Below are 11699 nucleotides of genomic sequence, written 5' to 3'. Positions count from 1 at the left end.
GAAACATAGAATGAGGGACTTGAACACTTGCCAAGACTGTTCTTTCTTCTCTGCCCTTCTTTTCATGTGGTCATTTTTCCCAGTGCAAAGCACTTTCTTCTGCAAGGTGGGAGACATGCACCACTTCCCTGCCTTACATTGTGTGACATCCACTACCAATGAAGCTAACTAATTCCGAAGCCTAAAGTCACCAACACGGACAGAATGCCCATGGAAGACAACAGGCCAGCCTTCAAAAGTCATTAATCTGTGGGATGGGTTTTCATCTGTGGGTGGTGCTGATATTGTGCTTCAAATTGGGTATAACTTATCAAACAGAAGCGCTGGTTGGTGAGACCCAGCATCTGGGTTGCAAATTGAAGATATAAACGTCATAAAAATTAAGATGCATGGTTACTTCACACCATGTCCTTAAAATACAATAACAATCATGATGCAGACATAAAGTATAATAAAATCTGTGTAAGAATAAAGTGAAAAACCAGGGTAAAATAAGCAAAGCATGTCAATGCAATCATGTGATGGAGTTCTGGTCAATGAGATGTAAGCGGAAGCAGTGGGTGCAACTTTGAGGGAATGTCCTTCAAGGGCCATCGTTTCTCCTTCTCCTTCTCCTCTTTCCTTATTCTTAGTTTTTTTTTTTTTATGTTTATTTATTTTTGAGACAGAGAGACAGAGCATGAATGGGGGAGGGGCAGAGAGAGAGGGAGACACAGAATCGGAAACAGGCTCCAGGCTCTGAGCCATCAGCCCAAAGCCCGACGCGGGACTCGAACTCACGGACTGTGATATCGTGACCTGAGCTGAAGTCGGACGCTTAACCGACTGAGCCACCCAGGCGCCCCACCTCTTTCCTTATTCTTGTTGGCTTGACTGAGCATATGAAGTCTGGAGCAGAAGCAGTTATCCTGGGTCATGAAGTGGGATCTGCCCATTGAGGATGGTGAGCTACAAGATAGAGCCTAGGTTCCTGATGACTGTGGAGCCATCAAACGAACCCAGGGTTACTGATGCTGACATTCATGTGAGACGGACAAAACCCCAACTTGTTGAAGTCACTGCTATTTTGGAATTTGTGCCATTTTTGGTCAAGCCTTGGGATGAATCATTGCAATGATATGTTTCCTATTCTGATAATTTCTCAATCTCAGGGGATTGTACTGGCAGGGTGGATAATAACATTTGCAGATAAAGCCTCAAAAAACCTACGTGCTTTCTATGTCCTCTTTCTCAGGAAGTCACTGGAGTAAACCAGTCAAGAGGAAGACATGGAATCCTGGGAACAGGGAGTCCAACACAGAAGAGAGGTAAAAGGAGTATCTCCCATGGCACTGATGGGAAGCTCCAGGACAAGAGCCCCGGAGAAGCCTGGAAGGCAGCCTGCCATGACTGGAGCAGAAGAGTGGAGGGAACCAGGAGAGATGATTCCAGGGGAAGAAGGGAACTGGTAGGATATCTCATGGGTTTGACTATCAGGAAGTTTTACAACTCTGGGGATAGTTTGGGAATGTATCTGTGGTTGTCACAGGTAAATAAATGATAAAAAAAATTAAGTCAATCAATTATAAACTAAAGAGGACACAAAAACTATAGGAGAAATAAAATAGAATTGCAGTATTCGGCAAGGCTCAGCAGTGACATGATCCTAATACAACAAACACACTGCTAACTTATGAAAAGTTTGTGAAATCACTGTAACAACTGTACTGGATAGAAGGTAAGAATTATGTGTGTGTGTGTGTATGTGTCTATGTGCATAGGGAGAAGAGATTTAAGCCCGCATGTTCTACAATAAAAAAATCAACAGTGTCCAATATTTTTATTGGACATTTGATTCTAAAAAATCAAGAAATAGAAACAGGAAAGTAAATACCAAAAAAACTAGCTAAGGAGTTGAAACTGGTTGCCTCTGAGGGATGCGGATCAAGGGTGGGGAAGGGTGCACCAGGGGAAAGATCTTTTGTCCTTACTATGTGACTCTTAAAACCATATATTCTATTACTTTGATAAGAATAAAGATTAAATTAATGAAATAAAATGATTTGACTATATAATTCCTATGCTCTTTGGAGAGGTTGGATTGAATGTGAGAATGTTGAGAAAAAATAAGAAGGGAAGACATTATCAGAGAGGAATAATCTGCAAAATAAAATCCTAGTTTAAAATGATTTATGTAGCTTTGTCTTTGTTATTTATCCATAAGAAAAAATAGTTTTATCCATTCATTCATCAACAAGTGTCTATTGAGGGCCTGGCATATGCCGCGGTTCATACTGAGTGCCAGGCCTCCAAGGATGAACATGGCAGAGTGCCCACCCCCCCAGAGTGTATACTCTAATTTTGGTGCTCCTTTCTCTGTTCACTACAAAGTAACTATAGCATTGCTCTTTTCTCAGAGCCTACTTGGGCCAATCATTTTCCATATAGTAATGCAAATCTTCCCAATGACTCTGCAAAGGACGCTTTACAGATGTGGAAACTGATGCTCAGGAAGGTTAAATCACTTGCCTAATTTCATTGGAAGGCTGGAGTCAAGATCTGAGCCGGGGAGAGACTGATTATCAACGAATCCTCCCATCACCTTCCCTGACATCCCTGGTGTGGTTAGTGAGGAAATCAGCTTCCATCCATCCAGGGTCTGTTACACACCAGGCACTGGGCAAAGTGCTTTGCATATTTTACACTCATTTATTCTGACCAATATCCAAGAAGACTTTTTCCTCCTTTGGTGCTGAAAATGCCAGTCACTTGCTCCCCTGGGCTTCCTTGCAGTAAGGGCACGTGGTCTAATCTCCATCAATCAGACTTTGACTTAGGAGCCAGTGATGCCAGAGGAAAAGATGGGAGTGCTTCTTTGGCAGCAGGGAAATGTGCCCCTCAGATCACCCTTCAAGGGAATCTTGCTGTGAGGAGTACAATTAGCAGACAGCCTCTGGCATCCACTGAGGCATTGATTCCATGTCTCTAACCAAGCAACTCCATTCAACAGAGGGGAAAAGGGGTGTACAGGGGGGCTGGGCTATTCCTCTCCCATGCAGGATCCTCAAACAGGCTCCTATTCCATCCTACTGAGACTTTCGCAGCGGTCACTGCAGTCTTAGGTTCTTCTCACCCCATCCTCCTTCCCACCTGCTCTCTTTTCCTGAGTGTCAGACCGGCATCACCCTCTGAAGGCTCTCTCTGCCTACCCCTGCTCCCTCCCCTGTTGTTTTTCATGAGTATTTCCCTCATAAATATCTATGGGGAAATAGGTTCTATTTATGTAAATGGGTTAGAAAAAAGCTTAGGTTGGAAAGCCGCCACCATGGGGCAAAAGCGCCCGGGGTTAGCTAGCGAGATATTATAATGGAATCATGAGTAGCTTGTTATATCACCTGCAGGGAATTACTTTCATCTGACACCAATGTACTATTGTATTTTGATCACAAACTCCGCTTGTCCCCTAGACCCTTTGCTTCTTACACACACAAGTTGATTACTATCTGATTGTTTTCTTCACGTTCACCATGTGTGTTAAGATCTTGAGCGCTCAATAAATATGGAGCTGAAACCCCTGTTTGGGGCTTTTGTCTCCTCATAGATGTCAGCCTCTCTCATATTCAATTCTGTGTCTGCTCTCTTCCTGGACAAGCGAACACCCCAGACGCGTAGTATGCGACAAATATCTTTCACTTCCAATTCTGTCCTGGTGTGTGCTTCCTTGCTAGGGACATTAACGGACACACCCTCTCTGGAGGTGCTGGCAGATATGACAGCCAGAAAGGGATGATCTGGGGGCCATGGTGGCTCTGATGCCGGTAGCAGGAGCAATTGCAGGATAGTTGGGTTTCTGGCATGGACATGTCAGTGCAGCACCTGTGGCTATTGAATATGGGTTGGTTTATCTCTGAAGCCCCATTTAAAAAAATTTTTTTAAGTGTTTGTGTTTGAGAGAGAAGGGGGGAGAGAGAGAGAGAGAGACAGAAAGAGGGAGGGAGGGAGGGAGAATGAGCAGGGGAGGGGCAGAGAGAGAAGGAGACACAGAATCCAAAGCAGGCTCCGGGCTCTGAGCTGTCAGCACAGAGCCCGACATGGAGCTCGAACCCATGGACTGTGAGATCATGACCTGAGCCGAAGTTGGACACTCGACTGACCAAGCCACCCAGGTGCCCCTAAAGCCCCACTCTTAATAACTGTATTATGGTTCCCATTTTTCCAGTTCAAACGAATGTGATGATTTTATAGGTAACCTTAGTTGAAAATCTGATAGAAGACTCTGGCGATTGAGGAGACTGATTTCCCTAGAGAGTGTTTACTGACCAAATATTCATGAGGGGCAGCATCACAATTCCTAGAGGACAAATTAGTACAAACATCACACTCACATTTTGTAACCTGATTATTCCTCGTTCTCTTTTTTGTGCCTAGAAGGGCACAGGATGAGTGCTCAATGGCATTCCCTTAAATTTACATACCCACTTAACCAATATGTGGTCATATTGGTTGGGGCAATGCTAGTTCTCTAATGAATAAACCCCAGCATTTCAGTGGCTTAATCACATATACCAGTTCAAGGTTGGTGTTCCCAGTCAATGGACTAGTTTTCCACCTTGTAATGAGTCAAGGACCTAGGCCCCCCTCCTCTTGTGGCTCAGTCTTTCCCTGGGGCCTCATTATCACAAGCAGAAGAGGAGAGAAGGGGAGAGGGCAGCACGTTTCAACCTCCTGTCTGGCAGTGACACATGTCACTTGGTCACATTCCACTGATGAGAACCAGTCACACAAGACCCCGTGGAGATGCCAGAGAGCTGAGAAGTGCAGCCTCTGGCTAGCAGCTCCTTTCCAGTAACAACACTATCCTACGGACAGCGGAGGACAGACAGGAATGTCTGGTAGATAGCCAACCTTCTCTGCCATGGAGAGCTTCCACTTTGCTTCCATTCAAGGAAAGAAACTTAGTCATCCAAAGGGGAGAGAGGCAGGCAACGAGTACTCTGTTTCTTCACAGGGACAAGTTGAAGTCAGCTAATCTCAAGTAAAATCCAGTGCCTTGAAGACATTGGCTAAAGCAAAGCCAAAGATCATCAGCTTCTTAGAGAAGTTCATTACTTTTTTCATTTTGTTAGAGACGTGTAAACACTCTCTTCTCATGTTTTCTAGGTAGGGAATCTGTTTATTGAATACTATCATAAACAAAGCAACCTCAATATCCATCAAAAGGGGAATGGTTAAGTAAATGATATATAACCATCCTATGAAATAACATGGCCATTTAAAGTCACATTGCAGAAGACTGTTTATGGACAGGAAAAAATATTCTCAATGTATTAGGTAAAAAGAAGCAAATAATCAAAGATAATTAAATAACTACTAATCAATTATTAATTAAAATGTAAAGGACTAACAGAACTATAAATTTTCTGTATATGGCATACTCCCTCTATGTGTGTATATATGTATATTTATATGTGTATATATATATATATATTTATATGTATATATACATGTATGTGTGTATCCATGCTGTAATAGATTGCATTATTGTTCAAAACCCTTCCTGCCTCTTTTGTACAGACTTTGCCCCACTGAGGTCGGCTTGACCACTGTATTTGCTGAGTGTGATTGGAAGAAATGTGGTTTTCCATGAGACCCACAGATAGACGCTGCTCCTTCAGCCTGAGTCCCAGATTCCTGATGATGGAAAGCTGCCGCAGCCGACCCACCATGGACATGTGATGTGAGGGAGTAATAAACATTTGCCACTGTAAAACATGAACTTAGCTTATATGAAGCAGCACAGACCCTTTTAAAAAAAATCATGAGCGTAATTGAGAGCTTGAAGTGACATGAAGGACTTTCTTCTTATTTTGCCTCTTCAAAGAAAATCATTTCTGTTTTTTGTTAGACCAGAAGATCTTCATGATTCCATGAAAGTATTATCTTCTAGTAGAGATTCTTGTCTTCTGATACAAATAGTCTCAATATGCTCAGACTGACCTTGACATATTCAGGCTCCAAGTAATAGGGAAAGAAGAAAGAAGCAGTGGGCAATGCCATAATGGGTTTCATTCACTTCCATGTAAAATAAGAATGCAAATGGCATTTGGAGGTCAAAGAAGAGATAATGACAAAAATGAAAAGACCATGGCCTTTGAAATTAAATTAAAGCCAGGCAGATTGTAAATACAAAATGTGAGGCAGCAGCAGTGGATTATATATAATAGATGCATTCACAGAGCAGGTCAAACTGAATGGTGCTGATATCAGCTATACAGTAACATATTCTGTATGTAATTAGTAAAAGTTATATCATAACAGTAGTTAAATACCAATGAAATTCAATGGAGAGCAAGCTAATTAAAAGTTCATATAAGCATTCTATTTGACTTATGATATTTGGGAATGAAATTAAAAGCAACTTCATAATTAACCTTCTAAGGGAACAATAATTCAAACTACACTTACAAGCTACATAGGAAAGGATCAGGAATCATGATACATTTTCCCACAATGAGCCACAGAGGGGCAAAATGGTAAATCAGAAAAAATTACTGCAAACACAACTGAAATATTATTATCCCTTTGTAGAGGGTAAGGGGAAAAAAACCTTTGATGAAATTTTCATTGGCATACTGATGCCATTCTTCTCTCTGCAGTTGGAAAAAATTCAGAATATATTGGAGAGTGGCTATTAACATGAGCTCAGGATGGAGAGGCTATTGACGTAATGGTCAAATGAGTACTTACCTACAATATGCTTAGCATGAGGTCAAATGTTATGAAGGAATATACAAATAATAATGCAAGCTACCATTTGTTAAATACCGTAAATACCATAGGCGATGTGCTGAGTGCCTTAGTATGAGGTCTATTTAAACCTCAAGTCAACACTGTGTATAAAGTAGGTGTTTATAGCAAAGACAGACAACTGCTCACCATAACTTGGTTTCTTTCCTTTCTGGACCCACAGCTAGACTGCATTTTTCCAGATTCTCTTGAAGTTAGCTGTGATCAAACAGTTAAAGAGGAAAAGAAAATACTAAGACTAAAAACTGAGCTCTGAGTGGAAGAGAAAACACAGTGTATCCTTAATAGAAGCAAAGTTTTCCCTAAAGCTTAGCTTTGAAACCTACATGGCACACAGAGCACTAGGTTAGATGCTTTTCATATGGGTGTATGAAAAATAAACCTGTGTGGGCAAAAAGGGAGGAAAATGCAGTGTCTGCTGTTTAGATTCACTGAAGTCCCTCACATGTTGAAGAATGGCTGATACCAAATGACTGAAACTCAGCCAAAACATTTTTACAAAAGAAAATAACCAGAATGAATTGCATTTTCAAAAACGGTCTTCTTTTTTTTTTTTTTTAAAAAAAACAACAACTATCTTCTTGAGATATAATTCACACACCCATAATTCACCCATTTAACAAGTATTATGCAATATTCTTAGTGTATTCATGGAATTGTGCAACCACTGCCCCAATCTAAGTTTAGAGCGTTTTATCCCCCCTTGAAAGAAACATATACCCACTAATTCCCTTTCCTTTGCCACTTGGCCCCCAGCCCTGAGCAACTATTAATTTACTCTTGGTCACTATAAATTTGCCAGTTTGGAAAATTTCATTTAAATGGAATCATACAATATGTGGCTTACATTGTGATTGGCTTCTTTTACTTAGTGTAACGTTTCCAAGCTGTATTCATCGTGTAGCATATATCAGTACTTTATTCCATTATTGCTAAATATAATTCTATTGTTTGGCCATACCACATCTCGTTTATCCATTCAACGGTTGTCGCGCATTTGGGTTTTCCCACTTTTTGGCTATTCTGAATACTGTTTCTGTCAGGATCTGTGTACAAATTCTGCACTTCCATTTTTCTTAGGTATACATACTCAGGAGCAGTGATAGGTCATATGTTAACTCTATTTAGTCATTTGAGAAATTATCAGACTGTTTTCCAAAGTGGCTACGCCATCTTATATTCCCACAGACAATGTAGAAGGGTTCCACTTTCTCCAAATCTTTGCCAATACTTGTTATAGTCTGACTTTTTGATTACAGCCATATTAGTGAGTGTAAAGGGGCATCTCGTTGTGGTTTTGACTTGCCTTCCCCTAATGAAATGATTTGAATATTTTTTGCCTGTGTTTATTGGCTACTTGTATATGTTCTTTGGAGAAAGGTCTATCACATCTCTTCATCTTCAAATTGGGTTATTTGTCTTTTCACTGTTGACTTGTATTTTTTTTAATACATATTCTAGATACCAGTTCCTTACCAGATGTATGACTTGACAACACTGTCTCCTAATATGTGCATTGCTTTTCCACTTTTTTGATAGTGTCCTTTAAAGCACAAAAGCTTTTGGGGTGCCTGGGCGGCTCAGTAGGTTGAGCATCTGACTTTGGGTCGGGTCACAATCTCATGGTTCATGGGTTCGAGCCGTTCATCGGGCTCTGTGCTGACAGCTCAGAGCCTGGAGCCTTCTTCGGATTCTGTCTGTCTGTCCGTCTGTCTCTCTCTCTGTCCCTCTTCGGCTTGTGCATGTGCTCTCTCTCTCTCAAAAACAAATAAGTAAACATTAAAAAATGGAAAGCCCAAAAGCTTTTAATTTTGATGAGGTCCAACTTACCTCTTACTTCTTTTGTTACTTGGGCTTTGGGTGTCATTCTTAAGGATCCACTGCCCAACGTAAGACCCTGAAGATTTACTCTTATGTGTTCTTCTCAGAGTTATAGTTTTATGTCTTACCGTTAGGGCTTTGATCCATTTAGGGTTAGTGTTTGCATATTATGTGAGGTAAGGGTTCTACTTTATTCTTTTTCAGGTGGCTATCCAGTTGTCCTAGAACCATTTGTTGAAGACCATCCGTTTCCCCATGTAATTGTCTTGGCGAGCTTGTTGAAAAGCATCTGACCCCAATGGAGAGGATTTCTTTTGGGGCTCTCAGTTCTATTCCACTGATGTATATGCTATCCTTGTGACAGGAGTACTAGGAAGTAACTAAGTGATTTTGGAACTCTTTGCCTAAAACTCCTATGGACTTTTAGCAACAACTGCTCTTAAGGGATTCTGAGGCTTTTAGGCAACTCATCATTGTTTCATTTCAGAGCAAACTTTCCAGCAGTGATAAATGATAAACTCTTCTAAAAAATTAAAGCGAATTAAAATAAATTGCTCTGAGAAGGTTCAAAAAAAATTTCAAGACATTCTGGGGTGTGGTAATATGCGAGCGAGAAACCACCGGCCTTCTTCACTGCCTCCGCTGTTGATTGGCACTCCTCTCCCTTTCCCCTTAGGGATGGGCACTCTCAGACATCATTATTCATGAAGTTGAGGAGGGCAGAGTTTGCACTCACCTCACGTTTCCTCTCCCCTGAGCAAGTGTTGCAAGGTCTCTACAAGCCATAGAAAATCCTGGAACCTCTGGGATTTTCGGACCACCCTTCCAGAGCGCAATTTGTGTACCGCCGGGCTGAAGAGTAGCTCAGTCTCGGGAGGCTAATGCCGCCTCCCAAGCGTTAGCCCCGGCTTAAAGAAGGCCCACGGTCCTGTTGTCACCTGATGGCCCCGGGCGCCGGAGCCCGTCCTGCAGGCCCCCTCCCGTCCAGCCTGCGCCTAGCAGCGCACCACCGTGGGGCTCCTTTTAGACCCGGCACTAGCCGCCCGTCCTCCGGGGCTCCGGCAGCGCTCCATCCCCGCGCTGCTCTGCGGCCGGGCCGGGCAACCCCACCTTCGCCCCGACAACGGGGTTCCAGGCCCCCGCGAGTCTGCCTGGCGCCACGGCGCGGGGCGGAGGCGGCCGGCCGGGAGTGCGGCGGCGGAGCGAGCAGGTGGTGCGGGCCCGGGCAGGCTGGGCTGGGTGTGGTGGGCGGGGGCGGACGCGCGGCGGCCCCACCCTCTCCCGGGCCCGGCCCGGCCCGGCGCGCGGGCCGCGGGGCTGGAGGGTGGCAGCAGGCTCGGCGAGGGAACGTGCGCGCGGACCCGGCTCCGGAGGACGCGGCGGCGGGCGCGGGGCGTGCGCGGCGGGGCAGGCGCTCGCTGCTCGCTCGGGAAGCGCCGCTGCGCGTCGCGGCCATGTCCTGGCTGTGGCGAGAAATCCTCCTGGAGAGCCTCCTGGGTAAGCTGAGGCCGCCCCCGGGAGCGCGTTCGCGGGGGCCTGCCCGCCACCCGGCCCGGAGCCGCGGCGCTCGGCCGGTTGGCTGGGCTCGGGAGGGAGCGCGCCGCGCGCCCAGGATGCAGAAGTCCTCTGGGAACTTTTGCTACCGCCGTCAAAAAAGACAAGACCTAGACTGAGGTTCGGAAGCCGAGGATTCCGTGGGGGAGACGGTGCCTCCGAGCTCCACTCCACCCTGGGATGGCGCTCTATTCTCCACGTGTTGACCTTGACCCCGCGCGGCTGGGACCGCTCCCGAACCGGCCCCCTCCGCGACCTTTACGTTAGTAAGATTCAGTACTGGACCTTAACTTTCACAAGGAAAGGGGTCCCCGTGTCCCCCAGCGGCTTGAGGTGAGCACGCAGGGAGGCAGCTGCTGCCTGTGTTGGCCCCGCACGAGTGGCCTCGGTGGCGGCTGCTCGTTTGGGCATTGCGCGAAAAGCGTCGAACTGGGGTCCCGTGTGCGCACCTCGCAGCTTTGCAAAAAGCCCCAAGGACAATTATTGGGCATTTCTCTCGGAGTCGTGTGACTAAAGTCAGATTTCCCAAATGTTTGGGACAGTGTTATAATCTCGCTGTTCATTATGAAACATTCTTTTCGCTTGGGAGGGGCACCTTCTTAAGAACTTGATTTTCTGGGAGCTACTAATACTCGGGAGGGTACCCCCCACTTTTTTTCCCCCTTAGCTTCAAATGTATTAAGTACAGCGGTGTAAAGTGAATTACGTTCAGTAAGTACCCAGGGTGCTAGGTATTCTGTGTACTTGATCTCATTTAATCTTAGCAACTCGGTGAGGTGGCTGAAAGGACTACTTTGCTGGTTCAGAAAGGGAGCCTGAGAAGTACCTCGGGAGAAAGTTACTACACGTGACGGTTAGATGGCTACGTTTGGAGCCGGTCTGCGTGGGTTTAAGTTCACTCTGCCGTTTGCCACTTTTTCAACTTTAGACAATTACTTTCTGAATCTCAGAAGTTTTTCTGTTCTTGTTTGTTTTTACGCTTGTAAGAGGGGAGTAAAAAGTGTCCATTTCATAGGACGTGAGCTGTAGGAGGAATAAGATCTCTGTAAATACTTAGCACAGATGCTGCCGCATAGTAAGTGCCCATTAGTTAATTATTGTTGTAGAAGATTATACAGTCAGTAGTTGGCAGAGGTGAACCTGACTCCAGATCCTGGAATTTCACTACGCCATACTGTCTTATAAGGCTAGGTTTAAAAAAGTCTACTTACAAGTAAATGATTCTTGCCTGACTAACCTGCCTTTGGATGTAGTCTGGAGTGGGAGCAAAGGAGGGGCCACCTGCTGTTTGTTCCTTTTTTTTTTTTTTTTTTTTTTGGTAGTTATCTCTACCAGAGATCAAGAGTGGCATAGTCCTCCTTTTGAGCCAGCTGGACACCCTTGTTAGTTCCTCTTTTTGATTTTCATGATATTGCTCTTTATAGAATGGTTGACTTAGGTAAAGAAATTTTATCAATTTCAACCTAGGTGGTCCAAATGAAGAGGTTTCAATAAAGGGACGACCTGTGTGGGTGTGAACAAGGTTAAAGGAATAAACA

General features: G+C 44.4%; 1 protein-coding gene across 1 annotated transcript in view; it reads left to right on the top strand.

Annotated features, from left to right (window-relative positions):
• The first annotated feature begins 10026 nt into the window (after positions 1-10026).
• CWH43 (cell wall biogenesis 43 C-terminal homolog) overlaps positions 10027-11699 on the top strand; it is a 56268-nt gene continuing 54595 nt past the window's right edge. The window contains exon 1 of the mRNA XM_042982742.1: positions 10027-10104. Within this exon, the coding sequence (XP_042838676.1) occupies positions 10062-10104 (43 nt within the window). The 5' untranslated portion in view covers positions 10027-10061. The remainder of the gene's footprint in view (positions 10105-11699) is intronic.

This window comes from Panthera tigris, chromosome B1 (assembly GCF_018350195.1).
Source record: "Panthera tigris isolate Pti1 chromosome B1, P.tigris_Pti1_mat1.1, whole genome shotgun sequence".
Lineage (NCBI taxonomy): Eukaryota > Metazoa > Chordata > Mammalia > Carnivora > Felidae > Panthera > Panthera tigris.
This window is presented reverse-complemented; position numbering and strand designations above follow the sequence as displayed.